This window comes from Calypte anna, chromosome 5 (genome assembly GCF_003957555.1).
Source record: "Calypte anna isolate BGI_N300 chromosome 5, bCalAnn1_v1.p, whole genome shotgun sequence".
Lineage (NCBI taxonomy): Eukaryota > Metazoa > Chordata > Aves > Apodiformes > Trochilidae > Calypte > Calypte anna.
The window spans coordinates 11,916,789-11,942,679 of record NC_044250.1 but is presented as its reverse complement, the minus strand read 5'-3'; the positions used below and the strand labels follow the sequence as shown (position 1 = coordinate 11,942,679).

General features: G+C 50.5%; 1 protein-coding gene across 1 annotated transcript in view; it reads left to right on the top strand.

The window, feature by feature from the left end:
- The window catches only part of SERGEF (secretion regulating guanine nucleotide exchange factor), a 139,035-nt gene that overhangs the window by 19,622 nt on the left and 93,522 nt on the right, over positions 1–25,891 (top strand). The window contains exon 9 of the mRNA XM_030451437.1: positions 23,713–23,873. Coding sequence (XP_030307297.1) covers positions 23,713–23,873 — 161 coding nt within the window. The remainder of the gene's footprint in view (positions 1–23,712; positions 23,874–25,891) is intronic.

Genomic DNA, 25,891 nt, shown 5'->3' with positions numbered 1-25,891 from the left:
CTGGTCAAGGCACTGTCCAACCGGGCCTTGAATGGCCCCAGGGCTGCAGGGCTCAGGGCTGCTTTTTGCGTGGGGCAGAGTGTCTCCTGGCTTCCCTGCCAGAGAGCTGCTTCCCCTGGGAATAGACGAGAGACTCACACCCCCGCCATGACTGTCACAGCCCTGGGACAGCTTGGTGACCTTCAGGGCTGGGCAGATCTGATTTTGGGCTCAGCATATCTGCAATGCTTCTGCAGGTCTTTGGTGCCATTTCCTGCAGCCCCTGCATTCCCTCCCCATCCCAGGAAGGCACACAGAGGTTCTGGACAAAATGTTTTTAATGAAAAAGGTTTTTAATGAAACAAACAAACCAGAAGAAAACAGTCATCAATGCTACTACACAATCACTAAAGCCCCTCCTCCCTCCCTCCCCTCCCCCCCCCTCCCCTCCCTCCCTCCCTCCCCCTTCCTCCCCTCCCTCCCATCCATCCCTTCTCCCTCCCTCCCTCCCTCCCTCCCTCCCTCCCTCCCTCCCATCCTCACCTCCCTCTCTTCCTTTCTTCCATCCTCTGTCCCTCCCGCCCATCCTTCCATCTCTCCCCCCACCCTCTGTTTCCATCTTCCCTCTCTCCCTCCCTCCCTCCCTCCCGTCCCCCTCCCTCTCTTCATCCAACTGTCCCTTCCTGCCTTCCTTCCCCCTCTCTCTACCTCCCCCCTCCCTCTCTCTCCCCTTCCCGTTCCCCTCCTTCTTCTACCCATCCCTCGCTCTCTTCCATCCTCCTTCCGGTCTATCCCTCTCTTCCTCCCTCTCTTACATACTCCCTCCTTCCATCTCTTACATCCTCCCTCTGTCCCTCCCTTCTCTCGCCCTCCCTCCCTCCCTTCCTCCATCCCTCCCTCCCTCTCTCCCCCCCCCCTCCCTCCCTCTCTCTATCCCTCCCTCCCTCTCTTCTATCCTCCCTCCCTCCCTCCCTCCCTGCCTTCCTCCCCCCCTCTTCTCTCCCCTCGCCTTCCCCAACCCCCCTGATCCCTGCCACAGGCCTAACCCCTCCCTCCTTCCCCAGCCCCGTCTATGGGAGCCTTGCGTTTGCCCCTGTTTTGGGGCACTTTGTCTTTCCCCTGCTCGTTCCCTGGCTTGCCCAGGTGGATGGTGTGCTGGGACGTGGTGCCTTGGGGTGGTGGCAGCTCTGTCCCCACACGCTGCTGGACATCTTCAGCCCTTCTCTTGATGGCCTTGCGGGGCTGGACGCTCCGTCTGCCGCTCAGAGCCCCCAGGGTGCCATCCAAGGTCCTCAGAGTCTTTTTTGGCAGGCCCTCCCCAGAGCACACCGCCTGACTGGTTGGAATTGCCAGGGTGCCCCTGATGGCGTGGACACCGAGGGCAGCAGATGGGCTCGGGGTGCTGTCACCACTCGAGAGGTTGTCCTCCTCCATTGGGACATCAGTCTCCAGGGAGATGTCAAGCCCTGGCAGACTGTCCTCCTCCATGAGGACGTCACTCTCGAGGGTGATGTCAAGATCCCCGACGGTGTCCACTTCCATAGGGACATCACCACCCCCTGGGCTGCCACTGCCCAGGGCTGTCCCCGGTGGGCTGGCTGTGGCAGACAAGTTGTTCTGTGTCTGCAGCCCGTGAGGTGGTGATAGCCAGGGAGTAATGGTGATGCCACTGGGGGTGCTGAGGCCACTGCTCCCCTGTTGAGAGCTGGAGGGTGCCAAGACTGGAGGCTGGCCCTGGGGCCCATTGGTTGGGCCAGGCCTGGGGTCCCCTGCGGGCAGGAGGTGGCAGACAAGCAGGGCTGTGGCCAGCAGCAGAGCTGGTTGGTGGAGGCAGGTTGGTGGTTCTCCTGTGACCGCCCAGGCCGTGAGAGTTGAAGCAGCTGCCCGAGGGAGCCATTTGCAGACCTGCAGAGATGGGTGGGAGATGCAGTGGGCTGTGAGCCAGGGGTGTGTACCTGGGCACCCACTTGGAGCTCCCCACCTGAGGGAAACGTACCTGAGCTTCGGGTGCAGGGACCATGCTGAGCCCCCGTGCCACAGCTGCCAGGTAGACAGAGCTGCTGTGTTGGCTGGAGGTGATGGGAGAGTTGGAAAGGGGAAAGGAGGGATGCTGGAGGTGCCTGGGCTGATGGGGATGCCGTAGGAGGTGTTGGGAAACAGGAATGGCTGTGGTAGCCAGGGCGCTGGGAGGGCCCAGGGCCCATGTGGCGAGGTCCCTGGTGCTGGCAGTGCCTATGCTCAGAGGAGAGTGAGATATGTTTGCTGGACACAGGTGTCTCCTAGGATGTCTCCTAGGATGGAATGTTGGAGCTCGCGGAATGTTGGAGCTCATGGAATGTGGAATACTGGGAGTTCTGCCACTGCCAAGAAGTTGATGATGGCAGAAATCGAGGAGCATCTGGGAAATGCTCTTCATGGATGAGGTTTAGTTTTTTGGTAGTCCTGCCCAGAAGCAGGAGCTAGACTTCATGATCCTTATGGCTTCCTTCCAACTCGAGGTATTCTATGATACTCATCTGTAAGTGTACAAGTTGTCACTAACATGGATGGCAAATAATTTTTAAAAAATCATTTCAGTCTAGAGAGTTGGAAGGGACCTTAGGGATCATCTAGTTCCAAACTCCTTGCCAAGGGCAGGGACACCTTCCCCTAGAGCAGGCTGGTCAAGGCACTGTCCAACCGGGCCTTGAATGGCCCAGGGCTGCAGGGGCTCAGGGCTGCTTTTTGCGTGGGCAGAAGTGTCCTCCTGGCTTCCCTGCCCAGAGAGCTGCTTCCCCTGGGAATAGACGAGAGACTCACACCCCCGCATGACTGTCACAGCCCCTGGGGACAGCTTGGTGACCTTCAGGGCTGGGCAGATCTGATTTTGGGCTCAGCATATCTGCAATGCTTCTGCAGGTCTTTGGTGCATTTCCTGCAGCCCCTGCATTCCCTCCCCATCCCAGGAAGGCACACAGAGGTTCTGGACAAAAATGTTTTTAAAATGAAAAGGTTTTAATGAAACAACAAACCAGAAGAAAACAGTCATCATGCTACTACACAATCACTAAAGCCCCTCCCTCCCTCCTCCCTCCCTCCCTCCCTCCCTCCCTCCCTCCCTCCGGTCTCCCTCCCTCCCTCCTCCCTCCCTCCTCTCTTCCTTTCTTCCATCCTCTGTCCCCCGCCCTCCTTCCATCTCTCCCTCCCACCCTCTGTTCCATCATTCCCTCCCTCCCTCCCTCCCTCCCTCTCTTCATCCACTGTCCTTCCTGCCTCCTTCCCCCTCTCTCTACCTCCCTCCCTCCCTCTCTCTCCCTCCTTCCCTCCTCCTTCTCTCTCCCTCCCTCGCTCTCTTCCATCCTCCTTCCGTCTATCCCTCTCTTTCTCCCTCTCTTACATACTCCCTCCTCCATCTCTTACATCCTCCCTCTGTCCCTCCCTTCTCTCGCCCTCCCTCCCTCCTTCCTCCATCCCCTCCCTCCCTCTCTCCCCCCCTCTCCCTCCCTCTCTCTATCCCCTCCCTCCCTCTCTTCTATCCCTCCCTCCTCCCTCCCTGCCCTCCCTGCCTTCCTCCCCCCTCTTCTCTCCCCCTCGCCTTCCCCAAACCCCCCTGAATACCTGCCACAGGCCTAACCCCTCCCTCCTTCCCCAGCCCCGTCTATGGGAGCCTTGCGTTTGCCCCTGTTTTGGGGCACTTTGTCTTTCCCCTGCTCGTTCCCTGGCTTGCCCAGGTGGATGGTGTGCTGGGACGTGGTGCCTTGGGGTGGTGGCAGCTCTGTCCCCACACGCTGCTGGACATCTTCAGCCCTTCTCTTGATGGCCTTGCGGGGCTGGACGCTCCGTCTGCCGCTCAGAGCCCCCAGGGTGCCATCCAGGTCCTCAGAGTCTTTTTTGGCAGGCCTCCCCAGAGCACACCGCCTGACTGGTTGGAATTGCCAGGGTGCCCCTGATGGCGTGGACACCGAGGGCAGCAGATGGGCTCGGGGTGCTGTCACCACTCGAGAGGTTGTCCTCCTCCATTGGGACATCAGTCTCCAGGGAGATGTCAAGCCCTGGCAGACTGTCCTCCTCCATGAGGGACGTCACTCTCGAGGGTGATGTCAAGATCCCCGACGGTGTCCACTTCCATAGGGACATCACACCCCTGGGCTGCCACTGCCCAGGGCTGTCCCCGGTGGGCTGGCTGTGGCAGACCAAGTTGTTCTGTGTCTGCAGCCCGTGAGGTGGTGATAGCCCAGGGAGTAATGGTGATGCCACTGGGGGTGCTGAGGCCACTGCTCCCCTGTTGAGAGCTGGGAGGGTGCCAAGACTGGAGGCTGGCCCTGGGGGGCCCATTGGTTGGGCCAGGCCTGGGGTCCCCTGCGGGCAGGAGGTGGCAGACAAGCAGGGCTGTGGGCCAGCAGCAGAGCTGGTTGGTGGAGGCAGGTTGGTGGTTCTCCTGTGACCGCCCAGGCCGTGAGAGTTGAAGCAGCTGCCCGAGGGAGCCATTTGCAGACCCTGCAGAGATGGGTGGGAGATGCAGTGGGCTGTGAGCCAGGGGTGTGTACCTGGGCACCCACTTGAGCTCCCACCTGAGGGAAACGTACCTGAGCTTGGGTGCAGGGACCATGCTGAGCCCCCCGTGCCACAGCTGCCAGGTAGACAGAGCTGCTGTGTTGGCTGGAGGTGATGGGAGAGTTGGAAAGGGGAAAGGAGGGATGCTGGAGGTGCCTGGGCTGATGGGGATGCCGTAGGAGGTGTTGGGAAACAGGAAATGGCTGTGGTAGCCAGGGCGCTGGGAGGGCCCAGGGCCATGTGGCGAGGTCCCTGTGCTGGCAGTGCCATGCTCAGAGGAGAGTGAGATATGTTTGCTGGACACAGGTGTCTCCTAGGATGTCTCCTAGGATGGAATGTTGGAGCTCGCGGAATGTTGGAGCTCATGGAATGTGGAATACTGGGAGTTCTGCCACTGCCAAGAAGTTGATGATGGCAGAAATCGAGGAGCATCTGGGAAATGCTCTTCATGATGAGGTTTAGTTTTTGGTAGTCCTGCCAGAAGCAGGGAGCTAGACTTCATGATCCTTATGGCTTCCTTCCAACTCGAGGTATTCTATGATACTCATCTGTAAGTGTACAAGTTGTCACTAACATGGATGGCAAATAATTTTTAAAAAATCATTTCAGTCTAGAGAGTTGGAAGGGACCTTAGGGATCATCTAGTTCCAAACTCCTTGCCAAGGGCAGGGACACCTTCCCCTAGAGCAGGCTGGTCAAGGCACTGTCCAACCGGGCCTTGAATGGCCCCAGGGCTGCAGGGCTCAGGGCTGCTTTTTGCGTGGGGCAGAGTGTCTCCTGGCTTCCCTGCCAGAGAGCTGCTTCCCCTGGGAATAGACGAGAGACTCACACCCCCGCCATGACTGTCACAGCCCTGGGGACAGCTTGGTGACCTTCAGGGCTGGGCAGATCTGATTTTGGGCTCAGCATATCAGCAATGCTTCTGCAGGTCTTTGGTGCCATTTCCTGCAGCCCCTGCATTCCCTCCCCATCCCAGGAAGGCACACAGAGGTTCTGGACAAAATGTTTTTAATGAAAAAGGTTTTTAATGAAACAAGCAAATGAGTAGAAATCAGTCACCAAAGCTACTACACCATCACTGAAACCTCTCCCTCCCTCCCTTCCTTCCTCCCTCTCTCCTTCCTACTGTATCTCCCAGTCTTCCACCCCTCCTTCTTCCCTCCCCTGTCCCTCCGCAAACCCCCTGATCCCTGCCACATGCCTAACCCCTCCCACCTGCCCAATCTCTGTCTGTGGGAGCCTTGCGTTTGCCGCCATTTTGGGGCACTTTGTCCTTCCCCTGCTCCTTCCCTCGCTTGCCCAGCTGCATGGTGTGGTGGGACGTGGTGCCTTGGGGTGGCGGCAGCTCTGTCCCCGCACGGTGGTTCTCCTGATGGCCTTGCGGTGCTGCATGCTCAGGGTGGCTTTTGAGGCCTTGGGGAACTACAGTCAGCAGAGAGCTTCCTCTGGGCGATCAGGAGTGAGCTGCTCTTGTCACTGGTGTCAGGGCTGCTGGTGGTGACAGGGCTGCTGGCCACAGGAACACTGCTGGGATTGTTCTGTCTGCCCCTCACAGCCCCCAGGGTGCCATCCAAGGGTCTCAGAGTCTCTTTTGGCAGGCCCTCCCCAGAGCACACCGCCTGACTGGGTGGAATTGCCAGGGTGCCCCTGATGGCGTGGACACCGAGGGCAGCAGATGGGCTCGGGGTGCTGTCACCACTGGAGTGGTTGTCCTGCTCCATTGGGACATCAGTCTCCAGGGAGATGTCAAGCCCTGGCAGACTGTCCTCCTCCATGAGGACGTCACTCTCGAGGGTGATGTCAAGATCCCCGATGGTGTCCACTTCCATAGGGACATCACCACCCCCTGGGCTGCCACTGCCCAGGCTGTCCCCAGTGGGCTGGCTGTGGCAGACAAGTTGTTCTGTGTCTTCTGCCACTGAGGTGGTGATAGCCAGAGAGTGATGGTGATGCCACTGGGGGTGCTGAGGCCACTGCTCCCCTGTTGAGAGCTGGAGGGTGCCAAGACTGGAGGCTGGCCCTGGGGGGCCCATTGGTTGGGCCAGGCCTGGGGTCCCCTGTGGGCAGGAGGTGGCAGACAAGCAGGGCTGTGGCCAGCAGCAGAGCTGGTTGGTGGAGGCAAGTTGGTGGTTCTCCTGTGACCGGCCAGGCCGTGAGAGTTGAAGCAGCTGCCCGAGGGAGCCATTTGCAGACCTGTTGAGATGGGTGGGAGATGCAGTGGGCTGTGAGCCAGGGGTGTGTACCTGGGCACCCACTTGAGCTCCCCACCTGAGGGAAACGTACCTGAGCTTGGGTGCAGGGACCATGCTGAGCCCCCGTGCCACAGCTGTCAGGGAGACAGAGCTGCTGGGTTTGCTGGAGGTGATGGGAGAGATGGAGAGGGGAAAGGAGGGATGCTGGAGGTGCCTGGGCTGATGGGGATGCCGTAGGAGGTTTTGGGGAAGAGGAATGGCTGCGGTAGCTAGGGTGCTGAGGGGGCCCAGGGCCCACATGGCAAGGTCCCTGGTGCTGGCAGTGCCACGCTCAGAGAAGGATCAGTTATGTGACCTTCAGGGCTGGGCAGATCTGATTTTGGGCTCAGCATATCTGCAATGCTTCTGCAGCTCTTTGGTGCCATTTCCTGCAGCCCCTGCATTTCTTCCCATTGCACGAAGGCACGCAGGGTTCAGGACAAAAGTTTTTAATGAAACAAACAAAGGGAAGAAATCAGTCACCAAAGCTACTATACCATCTCTAAAGCCTCTCCCTCCCTCTCCCTTTCTCTGCTTCCCTCCCTTTTTAACCTTCCCTTCTTTTTCTTCTTCCCTCCCTCCCTCCCCCTCCCTCCCTCCCTCCCTCCCTCCCTCCCTCCCCTCCCTCCTCTCCTCCCTCCTCTCTTCTCCCCCTCCCCCCTCCCTCCCTCCCCTCCCTCCCTCCCTCCCGCCCCTCCCTCTCTGGCCTCCCTCCTCCCTATGTCCCCTCCCTATTCCCTCCCTCCCTCACCCTGCCTCCCACTCTTCCACCCTTCCTCCCCCTCCGCTTCCCTCCCCTGTCCCTCCCAACCCCCTGATCCCTTGCCACATGCCTAACCCCTCCCACTGCCCAATCTCTGTCTGTGGGAGCCTTGGCGTTTGCCGCCATTTTGGTGGCACTTTGTCTTCCCCTGCTCCTTCCCATCGCTTGCCCAGCTGCATGGTGTGCTGGGACGTGGTGCCTTGAGGTGGTGGCAGCTCTGTCCCACACGGTGCTTCTCCTGATGGCCTTGTGGGGCTGCATGCTCAGGGTGGCTTTGGAGGCCTTGGGGCAACCGCAGTCAGCAGAGAGCTTCCCTCTGGGCCACCAGGAGTGAGCTGCTCTTGTCACTGGTGACAGAGCTGCTGGTGGTGACAGGGCTGCTGGCCACAGGAAACACTGCTGGGAAAGTTCCGTCTGCCCCTCACAGCCCCCAGGGTGCCATCCAAGGGCCTCAGAGTCTCTTTTGGCAGGCCCTCCCCAGAGCACACCGCTGACTGGGTGGAATCACCAGGGTGCCCCTGATGGCATGGACACCGAGGTAGCAGATAGGCTCGGGGTGCTGTCACCACTTGAGAGGTTGTCCTGCTCATTGGACATCACTCTCCAGGGAGATGTCAAGACCTTGCAGCACTGTCCTCCTCCATGAGGACGTCACTCTCGAGGGTGATGTCAAGATCCCGTCGTGTCCACTTCCATAGGACATCACCACCCCCTGGGCTGCCACTGCCCAGGGCTGTCCCCGGTGGGCTGGCTGTGGCAGACAAGTTGTCTGTGTCTGCAGCCCGTGAGGTGGTGATAGCCAGGAGTAATGGTGAGCCACTGGGGGTGCTGAGGCCACTGCTCCCCTGTTGAGAGCTGGAGGCTGCCAAGACTGGAGGCTGGCCCCTGGGGGGGCCCATTGGTTGGGCCAGGGCCTGGGGTCCCCTGCGGGCAGGAGGTGCAGACAAGCAGGGCTGTGGCGCAGCAGCAGAGCTGGTTGGTGGAGCAGGTTGGTGGTTCTCCTGTACCGCCCAGGCCTGAGAGTTGAAGCAGCTGCCCGAGGGAGCCATTTGCAGACCTGCAGAGATGGGTGGGAGATGCAGTGGCTGTGAGCCAGGGGTGTGTACCTGGGCACCCACTGAGCTCCCACCTGAGGGAACGTACCTGAGCTTGGGTGCAGGGACCATGCTGACCCCCGGCCACAGCTGCCAGGTAGACAGAGCTGCTGTGTTGGCTGGAGGTGATGGGAGAGTTGGAAAGGGAAAGGAGGGATGCTGGAGGTGCCTGGGCTGATGGGATGCCGTAGGAGGTGTTGGGAAACAGGAATGGCTGTGGTAGCCAGGGCGCTGGGAGGGCCAGGGCCCATGTGGCGAGGTCCCTGGTGCTGGCAGTGCCATGCTCAGAGGAGAGTGAGATATGTTTGCTGGGACACAGGTGTCTCCTAGGATGTCTCCTAGGATGGAATGTTGGAGCTCGCGGAATGTTGGAGCTCATGGAATGTGGAATACTGGGAGTTCTGCCACTGCCAAGAAGTTGATGATGGCAGAATCGAGGAGCATCTGGGAAATGCTCTTCATGATGAGGTTTAGTTTTTGGTTAGTCCTGCCAGAAGCAGGGAGCTAGACTTCATGATCCTTATGGCTTCCTTCCAACTCGAGGTATTCTATGATACTCATCTGTAAGTGTACAAGTTGTCACTAACATGGATGGCAAATAATTTTTTAAAAAAATCATTTCAGTCTAGAGAGTTGGAAGGGACCTTAGGGATCATCTAGTTCCAAACTCCTTGCCAAGGGCAGGGACACCTTCCCCTAGAGCAGGGCTGGTCAAGGCACTGTCCAACCGGGCCTTGAATGGCCCCAGGGCTGCAGGGCTCAGGGCTGCTTTTTGCGTGGGGGCAGAGTGTCTCCTGGCTTCCCTGCCAGGAGAGCTGCTTCCCCTGGGAAATAGACGAGAGACTCACACCCCCGCCATGACTGTCACAGCCCTGGGGACAGCTTGGTGACCTTCAGGCTGGGCAGATCTGATTTTGGGCTCAGCATATCAGCAATGCTTCTTGCAGGTCTTTGGTGCCATTTCCTGCAGCCCCTGCATTCCCTCCCCATCCCAGGGAAGGCACACAGAGGTTCTGGACAAAATGTTTTAATTGAAAAAGGGTTTTAATGAAACAGCAAATGAGTAGAAATCAGTCACCAAAGCTACTACACCATCACTGAAACCTCTCCTCCCTCCCCTTCCTTCCTCCCTCTCTCCTTCCTTACTGTATCTCCCAGTCTTCCACCCCTCCTTCTTCCCTCCCCTGTCCCTCCGCAAAACCCCCTGATCCCTGCCACATGCCTAACCCCTCCCACCTGCCCAATCTCTGTCTGTGGGAGCCTGCGTTTGCCGCCATTTTGGGGCACTTTGTCCTTCCCCTGCTCCGTCCCTCGCATTGCCCAGCTTGCCATGGTGGTGGGACGTGGTGCCTTGGGTGGCGGCAGCTCTGTCCCCGCACGGTTGGTTCTCCTGATGGCCTTGCGGTGCTGCATGCTCAGGGTGGCTTTTGAGGCCTTGGGGAACTACAGTCAGCAGAGAGCTTCCTCTGGCGATCAGGAGTGAGCTGCTCTTGTCACTGGTGTCAGGGCTGCTGGTGGTGACAGGGCTGCTGCTCCACAGGAACACTGCTGGGATTGTTCTGTCTGCCCCCTCACAGCCCCCAGGGGTGCCATCCAAAGGGTCTCAGAGTCTCTTTTGGCAGGCCCTCCCAGAGCACACCGCCTGACTGGGTGGAATTGCCAGGGTGCCCCTGATGGCGTGGACACCGAGGGCAGCAGATGGGCTCGGGGGTGCTGTCACCACTGGAGTGGTTGTCCTGCTCCATTGGGACAATCAGTCTCCAGGGAGATGTCAAGCCCTGGCAGACTGTCCTCCTCCATGAGGACGTCACTCTCGGAGGTGATGTCCAAGATCCCCGATGGTGTCCACTTCCATAGGGACATCACCACCCCCTGGGCTGCCACTGCCCAGGCTGTCCCCAGTGGGCTGGCTGTGGCAGACAAGTGTTCTGTGTCTTCTGCCACTGAGGTGGTGATAGCCAGAGAGTGATGGTTGATGCCACTGGGGGTGCTGAGGCCACTGCTCCCCTGTTGAGAGCTGGAGGGTGCCAAGACTGGAGGCTGGCCTGGGGGGCCCATTGGTTGGCCAGGCCTGGGGTCCCCTGTGGGCAGGAGGTGCAGACAAGCAGGGCTGTGGCCAGCAGCAGAGCTGGTTGGTGGAGGCAAGTTGGTGGTTCTTGTGACCGGCCAGGCCGTGAGAGTTGAAGCAGCTGCCCGAGGGAGCCATTTGCAGACCTGTTGAGATGGGTGGGAGATGCAGTGGGCTGTGAGCCAGGGGTGTGTACCTGGGCACCCACTTGAGCTCCCCACCTGAGGGAAACGTACCTGAGCTTGGGTGCAGGGACCATGCTGGAGCCCCCGTGCCACAGCTGTCAGGGAGACAGAGCTGCTGGGGTTTGCTGGAGGTGATGGGAGAGATGGAGAGGGGAAAGGAGGGATGCTGGAGGTGCCTGGGCTGATGGGGATGCCGTAGGAGGTTTTGGGGAAGAGGAATGGCTGCGGTAGCTAGGGTGCTGAGGGGGCCCAGGGCCCACATGGCAAGGTCCCTGGTGCTGGCAGTGCCACGCTCAGAGAAGGATCAGTTATGTGACCTTCAGGGCTGGGCAGATCTGATTTTGGGCTCAGCATATCTGCAATGCTTCTGCAGCTCTTTGGTGCCATTTCCTGCAGCCCCTGCATTTCTTCCCCATTGCACGAAGGCACGCAGGGGTTCAGGACAAAATGTTTTTAATGAAACAAACAAATGGGAAGAAATCAGTCACCAAAGCTACTATACCATCTCTAAAGCCTCTCCCTCCCTCTCCCTTTCTCTGCTTCCCTCCCTTTTTAACCTTTCCTTCTTTTTTCTTCTTCCCTCCCTCCCTCCCTCCCTCCCTCCCTCCCTCCCTCCCTGCCTCCCTTCCTCCCTATGTCCCTCCCTATGTCCCTCCCTCCCTCCTACCCTGCCTCCCACTCTTCCACCCTTCCTCCCCCTCCGCTTCCCTCCCCTGTCCCTCCCCAACCCCCCTGATCCCTGCCACATGCCTAACCCCTCCCACCTGCCCAATCTCTGTCTGTGGGAGCCTTGCGTTTGCCGCCATTTTGGGGCACTTTGTCCTTCCCCTGCTCCTTCCCTCGCTTGCCCAGCTGCATGGTGTGGTGGGACGTGGTGCCTTGAGGTGGCGGCAGCTCTGTCCCCGCACGGTGGTTCTCCTGATGGCCTTGTGGGGCTGCATGCTCAGGGTGGCTTTGGAGGCCTTGGGGCAACCGCAGTCAGCAGAGAGCTTCCTCTGGGCCACCAGGAGTGAGCTGCTCTTGTCACTGGTGACAGAGCTGCTGGTGGTGACAGGGCTGCTGGCCACAGGAACACTGCTGGGAAAGTTCCGTCTGCCCCTCACAGCCCCCAGGGTGCCATCCAAGGGCCTCAGAGTCTCTTTTGGCAGGCCCTCCCCAGAGCACACCGCCTGACTGGGTGGAATCACCAGGGTGCCCCTGATGGCATGGACACCGAGGGTAGCAGATAGGCTCGGGGTGCTGTCACCACTTGAGAGGTTGTCCTGCTCCATTGGGACATCACTCTCCAGGGAGATGTCAAGACCTTGCAGACTGTCCTCCTCCATGAGGACGTCACTCTCGAGGGTGACGTCAAGATCCCCGATGGTGTCCACTTCCATGGGGACATCACCACCCCCTGGGCTGCCACTGCCCAGGGCTGTCCCCAGTGTGCTGGGTGTGGCAGACAAGTTATGCTGTGTCTGCTGCCCATGAGGTGGCGATAGCCAGGGAGGGATGGTGATGCCACTGGGGGTTGCTGAGGGCGCTACTCCCCTGTTGAGAGCTGCAGTGCACGAAGACTGGAGGCTTGCTCTGGGGGGCCCATTGGTTGGGCCAGACCTGTGGTCCCCCAAGGGCAGGATGTGGCAGAGAAGCACGGCCGTGGCCAGCAGCAGAGCTGGTTGGTGCTTCTCCTATGACCGCTCAGGCCGTGAGGGTCGAAGCAGCTGCCCGAGGGAGCCATTTGCAGACCTGCAGAGATGGGTGGGAGATGCAGTGGGCTGGGAGCCAGAGGTGTCTACCTGGGCACCCACTTGAGCTCCCCACCTGAGGGAAACGTACCTGAGCTTGGGTGCAGGGACCTTGCTGAGTCCCCGTGCCACAGCTGCCAGGGAGTCAGAGCTGCTGGGTTTGCTGGAGGTGATGGGAGAGATGGAGAGGGGAAAGGAGGGATGCTGGAGGTGCCTGGGCTGATGGGGATGCCGTAGGAGGTGTTGGGGAAGAGGAATGGCTGTGGTAGCCAGGGTGCTGGGAGGGCCCAGGGCCCACGTGGCGAGGTCCCTGGTGCTGGCAGTGCCATGCTCAGAGGAGAGTGAGATATGTTTGCTGGACACAGGTGTCTCCTAGGATGTCTCCTAGGATGGAATGTTGGAGCTCCAGGAATGTTGGAGCTCATGGAATGTGGAATACTGGGAGTTCTGCCACTGCCAAGAAGTTGATGATGGCAGAAATCGAGGAGCATCTGGGCAATGCTCTTCTTGATGAGGTTTAGTTTTTGGTATCCTTATGGGTTCCTTCCAACGTGAGGGATTCTAAGATTCTATGATCTCGTAAACAAAGTGGAAACCTCAACTTTGTATATTTAAATATACAAAAAATACATGCATTCTTCCTTAGAAATCTGCCAGCAATGGTTGTCTTTTTCTCCCATCTTTACAACAATTTTTCAGATGCATTCTCTCAGCTCATTGATAATGCTTTCTCTGAAAGAATTCAGTAGTAAAAATTGTTGTCTCTTTTCCTCAAAGCAAAAAAGTTTTCCTTTTTGGAGCTCCCTAGCAGCTCAGAGGAAAATTGAAACCAGTCACATACTACCTGTAATACCCGTTATGTCTTGCATTGGTTAATAAAGCTTTTTTTTTGTTTGCATTTTTTTTTTAATGTTAAAGCATTAAATGAAGTTTTATTATGAGAAATGTCAGCATACTTTTCAGAGATTAAGAAAGGAATTTACTGGAGTAATTTATTTACCTTGCAGTTTGCATAGATCTCTGCTGTAAACGTCTGCAGCTGCAAAAATAGTGCAGAGAGTCTCCTTTTATATTTAAAAGTAGATTAAGCTACTGGATTTTACCATTAGAGCTGGTTAGTGCACCTATCCAAACTGCTATCCATTAACTGGAAAAGGAGAGGCAGTCTTCTTTATGTGGTCTCTGGAAAGATAACCAGTGCAGTTGGTAATGCACACTGTTTGGTATCTATAGCAATGTCTAGCAGTTTCTCTGAAATTTGAAGACTTGGGGTAAAAATTCTTTCCTCCACCAAATCTTATGCTGTCTGTCCCAAGACGTGAAGAAGAAGCACCAGGCAGTCATATAACAAACCCAGTCCTTTCCTTTATCACATTATCTATCACAGCAAGCTGCTAAGGTGTTTGATTTATAAATTAAGGGTAGTTTTTTAAATTTCTGTAATCCATCCGAACCGTGGTGGAGCAGTGTTCATCGAAATCAGCAGCTGCCCTATGCCCTTGGGATTCAAGTCCCTGCAATAACCTCTGAAATCTTCACAGAAATTGTCTCTGAGTATCTGTTTTTGGGATTTTGTTGTGTGGATAACAGTATTAAAAGCCCAGTTCTTCATTCTGCCATTCCAGAGCATTTCTTGTGACATTTCAGTGTCTGTCTTCTGACAAGGTAAATACTGGCACTGGCAACTTAATTACCTTCCCTTTGTTTATCTCTACTAGACAGATGCTTTTTCTTGGATAGGTTCAGATGGCAATGGGATATTGAGAGTAGCAGGATCACTTGCATTCTCTGAATTAGGCTGATTCACAAATGCATGCAAGATTGGAGCTTATAGATAATGCTTTTCATAAAATGATTTAGAATATGTGGATATATTGTAATTCGTAATCTGAATAACATTTTTTGTAGCACTGTGCTAAGTCTAATAAAATGAGACCTGGACCTTGTCACAATGGGAATAAAAGCCTGAGCAGTCTGTTTGCAGACAAAGAATAGAAAATAAGACACATGAAAATAATTGTGAAAAAATACAATCACATGCCTTGTGTTATAATGGTTCAAGGGTGTTGCTTTTTTAAAATAGTGACCAAAATAATTGAATAAGGGCTTGGAAAGAAATATCTATTGAGTTTTCTGGGGAATGTTGGAGGAAGAGATGCTGAACTGCAGAGGAAAGGAAGTTCCAGGTTAGAGAGGCCTATGTGGATGAAAGCAAACGAGTGCAGAAGGGCATGAGGACATAAATATAGAACGTCAGTAAAAGTGCATGACTCATACTGCTGTAGTGGCATAGTGCAGAATTTATTTGCAGAAGTACAGAACAAAAACCCTATCGTATACTGTGATGCATTTGCAGAGAGTTTTCCATAGGTGGTTAATATTTTATGCATCCTGCTTTTGTAAAGGCATCACTAAATTGTGCCTTGATTGTAGTTTGTTTTCTTTTAGTTAAGACTTTGGTTTTAGATGAAGAGTTAAGTCCTCTATTGAACCTTGAATGCATAAGTTCTGTTTGCTGAGTAGAGATGAGTTAGATTTTTTTTTTTTAATCATGTAACTAAATTTAGCCAGCAATCTGCATTTTAAGGCATTGCTATTAAAAAGCTAAAAATGAGATATGTATCATAGTTTGAATTTAAAATGAGCCAGAGGCACAGCTGCTAAGGCAGTTGTGTCTCTAATCATGAGTGGAGAGGAATGGGAGGGAATTTTCTCATATTGCAGGATGAGTGCAAAGTGCTGTATGTATTTTAACATCTCTCTCTGCTTCCCCTTCCCGAGCTTTGTTTCATGATTGCATGGGCTTCCTGACCTCCCCTTCATACTTTATTTTCTAAGCCAGGATCATCTATCTCTTTGCCATGAGCAGTATGAACACAGCTTTACAAGCATTTAACTTTTCCTACATTTTACTTTTTTCTGCTTATTCAGACCTGCATAAGGTACTTCATGTTTCCAATCTGTCCTCTAAAAGCAAAACAGTCTTTATCCAATCTGTAATTCAGACTCAGAAGCAGGACTTCCAAGGTTTCTAGACAGTCTTGGAATCTGCCATACTCAGAACTTCGTTCTGTCCAATCTTCCAAAGCAGTGGAGCATGCTATAAAGTGTGTGAATAATCCCATTAGGTGAATGTTGCCCATCTTGAGACATAACTCGTAACTATGGAAGCAAAAAAGAAAAAGTATACTTGCTTAAGAATGAAAGTCAAAGCTATTTAGATGTTTAATATGTTGAGCATCCAAATATGAATCTCTTGGTAAAGTGCATGATAAACGTCACATGTGATGTGAAACTGCAAGTCATCTCTAGACTAGCACACAGAATATTAAAGTGACCTAATGCAACACTATTTTTAAGCAGTATTTGCTCTTGCCAAGCTCCTGTTTCCCAAGGCTAATTTCCAGCCAGATTGATTCCATGGTTTGGTTTCCTTTTCTGTTAGAAATAGAACCATAGAATTTTCAGGGTTGGAAGGGACCTTTAAGATCACCCAGTTCCAACCACTGTGCCATGGGCAGGGATACCTCCCACTAGATCAGAGCCCTGTCCAGCCTGGCATCAAAAACTTCCAGAGATGGGCTTTCCACCACCTCTCCAGGCTTGGAACACCTCATGAACTGCAGCATGTAAAGCATATGCTCTGTGGACTTATGAAGAAGCTATGTATTGTAACCTGTGACTGCAGAAGGCTGAAAATGGCAATTGAAACGATCTCTAATTATCTGTTCCTAACATCTCTGAAATGCTTTCACTGTTTCCTGAATTTTCCTGAAAAGGCACGGACTCAATTCTGTGCAGAGATTTGTGTTTTAGTGATACATTTTTAATAGATATTATAATATTGTAATATCTATTATATATTGTGTATATATATAAAATTATATATTAAAATAGATATTATACTCCATATAAATGAATATGGAAAAAAATTCAGGAGCATGTCCTATTATCTCCACCTAGAGATGGAGAAGTCTATAAGGAGGTAATAGAAAGAAGATGTATTAGGAGATGTGGGCTGCTCTGATAAACTCAGCTCCCATGGAAGACCATTTAAACCTTTGTCAGATCAGATAATCTTGCTTTGTACTGAAACCATGCACAGGTACAGGTGTTAGGCAGTAGCTGTGGTAGTGATGCTTTGTTTCCAGCTGCTGAATGAAAAGTGTCTTCAGCCAAGATGGACAGACAGATGAATGCTTTTCTGTAAGGCTGCCCTGCAAAGAGACTGTTTCTAGACAGTCTAGACAAAGAAGTTTGTTAGAATGGTTGAAGGACATAAGTGGTTGTCCTTAAGAACATGAGAGATAGGTAATTGTGAGAGAGGTGCTGGCTTGCCTGTTGTGGGGCAGGAAGGCAGAGGCAGCCTCTAGAGGTCAATTTTTAATATCTGGCCTTGTGAATTTTCATGTGGAAGGAAGCATTAGGAATTTTATATAGAACTTCCTATTTCGAGTATGAATGAGGTGAAACATTCAGTGTGAATGTTCAGACTTCATTTGAAAAGTGATTGTTAATTCAACCATGATTTGACATACCCTAGATGAACTCTTTTATGTAGTATTTATGAGAAGATAGTTCAAAGCTTTCCTGATACTAAGCAGAGACTTCAAGGAGATAAATAAGTGCAGTCATGGAACTATCTTAAAATGGGGAAACTGATATGAAGATGAATCTAAATCTAGTGAAAGCAACTACATTTTAATATTCCTATTTGCTGTGTTTTACTGAGAAACCAACCACGTTTCTTCATTGCTATTAATCTCCAAATATTTATGTGGCTGAGCAGATTGATTAAGCAAGTGCTAAAAGGGAAAAATGATGACATGATCTACAGCCTCAGCAGCACTATACAGCAGCACTGTTAAGAGCTACAGTGTCAGGCAGGAGCAACTGGATGTGCTTTATGTAATGTTGCTAGATACTGGAACAGGCTGCCCAGTGAGGAGGTGGAGTCCTTCTGGAACCTTCTCGCAACCTTCCTGGACACATTCCTGTGTGACCCTACAGTAGCTAATCCTGCTTTGGCAGGGGGTTGGACTCCATGATCTCTCAAGGTCCCTTCCAACCCCTAACATTCTGTGATTTGCAATAAATCCAAATGTTAGGAATATATTTTGAGGCCGTTCTCAATTGTCTGTGCCAAAGGACAGAAGAATTTTGTGAAGAAGAGGCAGAGGAACCTTTCTGATAGTGGTGTGGCTGGTGTGGTGCTTCAAGCAGATGAACATGCACACACCTTCATCCATACTCTGTGAGGGACATGAGTGTGTATTTTAGATGATTTGCTGCTGTATGTATAGAGATGCAGATCCCTGTGTTTACAGTCCAAAGAGCAGAAGGAAACTAGACCTGTCTGACCACATTTAATCTCAAATGATGTAAAATACTCTTGTATGATCTGCTTAACAGGCTGTTAGGAAGTTTTTCTTAATAATCTTTGGATTAATCTCTGTCCTTTTCTCCTAGCTCTCTGAATTCCAGTACCACATGCTTTATTCAGCTTGTACACTGAGATGACACAGAGTGCATAAAGTGTATCAATTACTCCTTACTTCAAAAGATTATTGAACCCTCTGTCCTTCATTTCATGTAGTATTTGCCTGCTGGAAATAAAGGAACAATTGCAATGAAGCAGTCTGGGACAGCTAAGATGTTCACAGTTGAGGAGTTGAAGTGCCCTTTGGAGTTAGAGCCTCCATGCTCAGTATCAAGGTCTTAGGAAGCATTGTCACTGTCTTGGAAGAACTGGAAAAGCTTTCCAATGTTGTATGCTTTTTTTTTTCTTTTTCCCACAAGTTGTAGAAATAACTCCTGCCTTTTGTGTCCTCATACTGTATAAAGTCTGGTATGAGGTGGCTCATTTTCTGATGGCTCAGCCAACTCCATGGTTGATGTATTCTGTCCAGTTGACTCACCACTGTGTATGTTTTCTTGACTTCTAATTAAAATCTGTTCTATTCTAATATTAGACACTCCTTGTTATAGCACTTTTCATTCTTAAGGAATTAGTCCTGAAACCTCCTTACTCTGTGTGACTAATGTCTTTCTCAAATATTCTTAGAATGTTGTAGAATGCCATCTATATTATAGGCAGCACAGTATAGCAATACCTCTGATGATTGCTTAGCACTGTCATAACTCAGTGCTTTCTTTTGCTTAGGATTTTGATGAAACTTTAACCTTTTTGGCTGGAATTTTCCACGCATTAGTGTTTGCTTCAGCCTAAAATTTCCAATTGAGTTGGAATTTTTGATGTTTGTTTTCAGAGCATCTCAGAGAGAAGACACTTTTAAATCAGCTTTGGATAGGTTCTGCCACAGAAGAGACAGGTTTGGGGTTATTTTTAATTTAAACATTTTCCCTAGGCAGATGTGTTCAGCTGAAAAATAGGAATAATTCTTCATTGGCAGGAGACTCAACATGGGAGAGTGAGTGCTTATCAAACATTACCCGAATCTGGGGAATGAATTTGTGCCAATTAGCAGTGAGACCTGAATTGATGAGCTCTGAGAAAGACCTAGTTGATTACCTAATTTTTGGCCATTCAAGAAAGCCTTCATAGAAGCAAAAGATTAAGATCTGTCTTTAATTTTTTAATGGATGTTCACCATGTTCACTGGCCAATGACCAGCAAAAATTTGTTTCTCCTATAGCGGCAGAGAAAAAAAAGTAAATTACAATTATTTGTTTGTCAACAGAAAAAGTTTACATTCTTCTAAAAGTTCTCTTGGCTTTGTATATGCAAGTAGTTCTGTGCTTGCTTGTCCAGTGAAAGAAAAAAAAATTTGTGGATGGAAAGTGTTTTGTGGTAGTTAAGCATTATAGCTGTCCAATTTTATTCCTTCAAATCTGCTAGCATTCTTCAGTTGCAATGAATTTATTGAAAAACTTGCAATAGCAGAGGTGAGCATATGTCAAAGCATTCATAAGGCTGACTAAAAGCATTGGGATCATAGTATTCCATGTTCTAGTACTTCCATTTCAATTTTTTTCCTCAAAAGTCAGACTTGTGAGGAACCCCTGCTGTCTCTTTGTACAGGGTAGTGCTGTACATGGTATGCTGGCAGTTCTCATAATGAAACCTCCTTTAATGCTTTAAACTGCAGAAAAAAAAAACCAACAAAAAAACCTGCTTTATTGAAATATTGCAAGACCTCACTGGTATTGCAGGTAGTATGTGACTGGTTTCAATTTTCCTCTGAGCTGCTAGGGAGCTTCAAAGAAGGAAAACCTTTGTGTTTTGAGGAAAAGACACAACAGTTTTTACCACTGAATTCTTTCAGAGGAAGCATTATCAATGAGCTGAGAGAATGCATCTGAAAAATAGTTGTAAAGATGGGAGAAAAAGACAACCATTGCTGGCAGATTTCTAAGGAAAAATGCATGTATTTTTTGTATATTTAAATATACAAAGTTGAGGTTTCCACTTTGTTTACGAGATCATAGAATCTTAGAATCCCTCACGTTGGAAGGAACCCATAAGGATACCAAAAACTAAACCTCATCAAGAAGAGCATTGCCCAGATGCTCCTTGATTTCAGCCATCATCAACCTGTTGGCAGTGGCACAATTCCCAGTATTCCACATTCCATAAGCTCTAACATTCCTGGAGCTCCAACATTCCATCCTAGGAGACATCCGAGGAGACAGCTGTGTCCACCAAACATAACTGACTCTTCTCTGAGCATGGCACTGCCAACACCATGGACCTTGCCATGTGAGCTCTGGACCCCCTCAACACCCTGGCTACAGCAGCCATTCCTCTTCCCCAAAACCTCCTACGGCATCCCCATCAGCCCAGGCACCTCCAGCATCCCTCCTTTCCCCTCTCCATCTCTCCCATCACCTCCAGCAAACCCAGCAGCTCTGTCTCCCTGGCAGCTGTGGCACGGGGGCTCAGCAAGGTCCCTGCACCCAAGCTCAGGTACATTTCTCTTAGGTGGGGAGCTCAAGTGGGTGCCCAGGTAGACACCTCTGGCTCCCAGCCCACTGCACCTCCCATCCATCTCTGCAGGTCTGCAAATGGCTCCCTCGGGCAGCTGCTTCAACCCTCATGGCCTGGACGGTCATAGGAGAAGCACCAACCAGCTCTGCTGCTGGCCACGGCCCTGCTTGTCTGCCACCTCCTGACCTTGGGGGACTCCACGCCTGGCCCAACCAATGGGCCCCCCAGAGCCAGCCTCCAGTCTTTGTGCCCTCCAGCTCCCAACAGGGGAGTAGTGCCCTCAGCACCCACAGTGGCATCACCATCACTCTCTGGCTATCACCACCTCAGCGGCAGCAGACACAGAACAACTTGTCTGCCACAGCCAGCCCACTGGGGACAGCCCTGGGCAGTGGCAGCCCAGCAGGTGGTGATGTCCCCATGGAAGTGGACACCATCGGTGATCTTGACGTCACCCTCGAGAGTGACGTCCTCATGGAGGAGGACAGTCTGCCAGGGCTTGACATCTCCCTGGAGAGTGATGTCCCAATGGAGCAGGAAAACCTCTCAAGTGGTGACAGCACCCCGAGCCTATCTGCTGCCCTCGGTGTCCATGCCATCAGGGGCACCCTGGCGATTCCACCCAGTCAGGCGGTGTGCTCTGGGGAGGGCCTGCCAAAAGAGACTCTGAGGCCCTTGGATGGCACCCTGGGGGCTGTGAGGGGCAGACGGAACATTCCCAGCAGTGTTCCTGTGGCCAGCAGCCCTGTCACCACCAGCAGCTCTGTCACCAGTGACAAGAACAGCTCACTCCTGGTGGCCCAGAGGAAGCTCTCTGCTGACTGCGGTTGCCCCAAGGCCTCCAAAGCCACCCTGAGCATGCAGCCCTGCAAGGCCATCAGGAGAAGGGCTGATGATGTGCAGCAGTCTGTGGGACAGAGCTGTGACCACCCCAAGGCGCCATGTCCCATCACACCATCCAGCTGGGCAAGCAAGGAAGGAGCCGGGGAAGAACAAAGTGCCCTAAAATGGCAGCAAATGCAAGGCTCTCACAGACAGGTCTGGGGCAGATGGAGGGGTTCCCTGTGGCAGGGATCATGGGGTTTTTGGGGTAGAGGAGAGGGAACACGGGGGGAGGCAGGGTGGGTGAGAAGTAGGGTGGGAGGGTGGGGCTTTAGTGATGGTGTAGTAGCTTTATTGACTGTTTTCTTCTCGTTTGTTTGTTTCATTAAAAACCTTTTTCATTAAAAACCTTTTGTCCATAACTTCTGTGTGCCTTCGTGGGATGGGGAGGGAATGCAGGGGCTGCAGGAAATGGCACCAAAGAGCTGCAAAAGCATTGCAGATATGCTGAGCCTAGAATCAGATCTGCCCAGCCCTGAAGGTCACCAAGCTGTCCCCAGGGCTGTGACAGTCATGGCGGGGGTGTGGCTGTCTTGTCTCTTCCCAGGGGAAGCAGCTCTCTGGCAGGGAAACCAGGAGAGACTCTGCCCCACGCAAAAAGCAGCCCCAAGCCCTGCAGCCCTGGGGCCATTCCAGGCCCAGCTGCACAGTGCCTTGAGCAGCCTGCTCTAGGGGAAGGTGTCCCTGCCCGTGGCAAGGAATTTGAAACTAGATGAACCCTAAGGTCCCTTTCAACTCTCATCTGTCTAGACTGTAATGATTTAAAAAAATTATTTGCCATCTATGTTAGCGATAACTTGTACTCTTACAGATGAGTATTTCCTCCAGGTTTCTATAGTAAACCTGTTGAAGAAGAGTTGCCGTTTCCTTTTTTCCTTGCTGAGGCAAGACTGGACTTGTACTCTGCAATATTTGTGTAAGTGAGGTTTTCACTTCAGAGACTAAATCTGTGTTTTGACATGAGTCAATGTTTACTCTGCCATCTTACACAAAAGACAGGGAGCTAACACAAGGGTTCACTTGAACTTTTGCAATTTTTTGGCCCCACGCTGATTCTGCACAGTTTCAGAAGTGCTCCCTCCCAGACGTAGCTCTCACAAACTTTTGAGCAGTTTGCAAAGTGCATATGAAATTTCTTTTCAAATGTGCTAAGGTCAATGTTTTTTCCTGCTCATTTGTTGCTGGACTAATGTTGTGAAATGGTAAATTGTCAGTGTAGACTCCACAAACCAACAGTGCTCACCCCTGTTCCCTTCAAAACAGTTCGACAGCAGCCAAAGGAAAGGGGAGGTTTTTAGTTTCCCCAAAGTTTTTGTTGTCGCATGTCTTAATCCTTATTTAAGCTCTTAGGGCAGTTGGAGTGGTAACTGCTGTTCCCAAGCCCTCTATGGGATTAGGCTGCAGCTACAGGGGGACAGATGTGTGTTTTTAACCTGATTTACTTAACTTGGTTGTATTTCCCTCAAATCCAGATTATTTGGTTTAGGATGAGTTCTGTTCTGGAGAGGAGTTTGAGGTTTGATGGAAGTGTGTAAATAAGTCAAGTTCATTGCAGGTTTCCTTCTGGCCTACAACATGGGTTGCTGCTTCTAGTTGAAAATGAGCTGAGAACATACTGTTTGTATTATATGTCTGTAACATCTTTAATTGGAAGTTGTGAAAGGGCAACTTTTTATGATTTACCTGCTGAGTTCTAGTTACTCCATTAAAAAATAAAGGTGTCACCTTAGTATAACTTTTTTATTAAAGAAAAAAATATTGGGAACCAAAGGTAAAAAGTATTGCTTTATGGATGTTATCCATAGGAGAGAATGAACTTGTGTTGCACAGCAGTGAAGCTGGTATAATATGTGTAGAGAAGGGTGATCAGTACCAGCTGATTTCAATTTAGATTATCTTTCCTTGGCCAATGCCTGATTGAAAACAATCAGGTGCATTCCCAGTACTTAATGTCAGCTGTGGTCAGTGTTCCTGACTACCCCCTTACTGTCCTGAGGGCTGCTACTCTGCTAATGGAAGTTGTGACAGAAGGTGGGTTTCATCAAGAAAACAAAATCTGTATGTTAAATATAGGATATGTGAGATATGTCTGTATAACAAAGACTAGGAATAGAGAGGAATATTATATGTTTTTTAGTTTAAATATTTTTTTTCTTCTTCTCCCAGAAGTAACTTTTCACTAGTTTTTTTAAGCTTTATACAAGGTGCATTTAGGAGTATTGTTGTAGTTTTGAATTAGTATTCAGATGCTCTAGGAAACTGAGTGAATAAGTAATCTTGAAATGTGTTTTTTGTTTAGAAACTGGCAAAGTATTCACCTGGGGCAGAGCAGACTATGGGCAACTTGGAAGGCACGGAAGGTTTCCCGATGGGCAAGAAGCATGCACAGCATCTGAACAACCATTGGAGCTGGTGTCTGACATCCCTGTTTCAGTGCCTTGCCTAAATGGAGCATCTCAGGTAAAGAAGAAAATTACTGTGTTTTCCAAGGGTTTTTTTTGGTTGCTTTAAAATAGCCAGAACAGTTTCCTCATAAAACCGTTACACGTGCTGCAGTACAAGCCATCACTGCTCTTCCTGTAAGCTCAGAAGTTAATATGATTCAATGATTCCAAATTTCTTGAAAGACTTTTGTATTCAGAAACTGATTTTCCTGGGTGGAAGTAGAGTTACCATTAACAAAAGATGCCATGCTCTCTGAGGGATTAATGTGTGCAGGAGGCTGTTGCATCTGCAGTACAGCTTGGCAGTTGAGGGGGGACCCTACCCAGTTTAGTGCTAGTTTTGTCTGAAGCCCTCTGTAACTCTTTAGCCAATGGCTCTTCTCTAGCTAGTGAGTAATAATGTCACAGATTCTAAAATATTTTTCTACCTTATAACATCCTTGAGTGATATTTTAGGTTTTCTTTTCATATAGCTAATTTGATACAAAACAATTTGTCCTCAAGCATCAAGATGATGAGAAAGCAAACTAGTCAATTTATTTGCTATAGTCATCAACGTGCAACAGATGTACTGTCTACAAACCATTTCTTTGGCTTTTTAGTAGCTCAGAGACTGCATATGACAATTGGCCTGTTGGCAGGCAATATGCAGGTCTCTTCTGGGCAGATAACCAGTCAAAAGGTATGCATCTCCCTGTGGGACAGCTGGCAGGAAAAATGCAAGGAGTAAGTACAGGCTGACAGCTGCAATTTATGTACTACATCTCTAGCTCCTGGTAGTCTTCCATGGTGAGACTTTGGTTAATAGAATCATCCTCTGCCCTTTCCTATCCTCAGTGTTCTGTGAATGTGTGCAGTTACAAATGTGAAGTTGAGCTTTGGAGCCCAGGACACTGCAATAACAATTTATTTAGTCAGTGTTGACTCCACCGAGTCTCAAAACAGCTTTCTTATTCATTTTGAGATGGCTGTCCCTGCTTTTGTCAACTAGATACCTGTAGAGAACACCACTATTAAATCTGTTTCAATCTGTTTTTTATTTGTGCTTTGGGCAATGCCTCAAGTATGTAGTTCTGTTGTTTCTTGTGCAATGCAGAGCAAAGGCAGCCATGGCTTTTGCACAGAGGAACTTATGCCTGGCAGGACAAGTGATCCATGAAGGTGAAGGAAAGAGATGCATTCAGATACATTTATTGAAAAGGAAGAGAAAAAACAATTTCATCTTTGTTCTGCTGCCCTCAGCACTGTTCTTCCTTATAGACCTATGAGAGACCTGATTTGAGTGATTAGCAATGGCACTGTTCTGGAGCAGTGTTCTGTCATTCTTTTACAGAGCTAAGGGCATGAAGATGATTTAAGAGCAGTGTGATTAAGAGCTGGCATCATTTGTACCCTAAGAAAGCTGTATGGATGAGAAAAGGAAAAAACCAGATAATAAGAGCTTAACTTGCTTCACTTCAAGATTACAAAATAATGCCAGATCTAGAATTTATTCTTAAAAATGCATTAAATTGCAGTATGTAGGCTCTGTAGAGTGTTAGCTGGTTTTTATTTCCACGTTTGTTGTCCTATTGAGATGAGGTTTGATTTGAAAGCCTAATGGAAGGGAACACAGAAAAGATGAGTTCTTTTCCCTGTTCACCTTGAATTAACAATTCCAATTTGCATGTTTAATGCAGAGATCCAGTTTAACACTTGAGTATTACAAATAATTATTTTTATCCATGGTCTATTTTTATAAATCACTTTTAGTGACTGATCTGAATTTTTGGCAAAGTTGTGGTCTGCTGATTGCCTTTGCACTTCAGTTAATATTGTTAAAACCAAAATGGAGAAACTAATCTATGGATTAGAGAACAGCTATAAAAGTCACACTAGCTTACCTTGAGGACAGTACAGTAGATTTAATCTCCTGTACTGCTCCTTACCTCCATGCCCATAACTTATCTGCTTTCTCCATGAAAGACTAGGAATTCTGTTTTCTTTGTGCTGAAACTAAAACAATGTTTGTGTCTGTCTTCCACTCCAAAACCT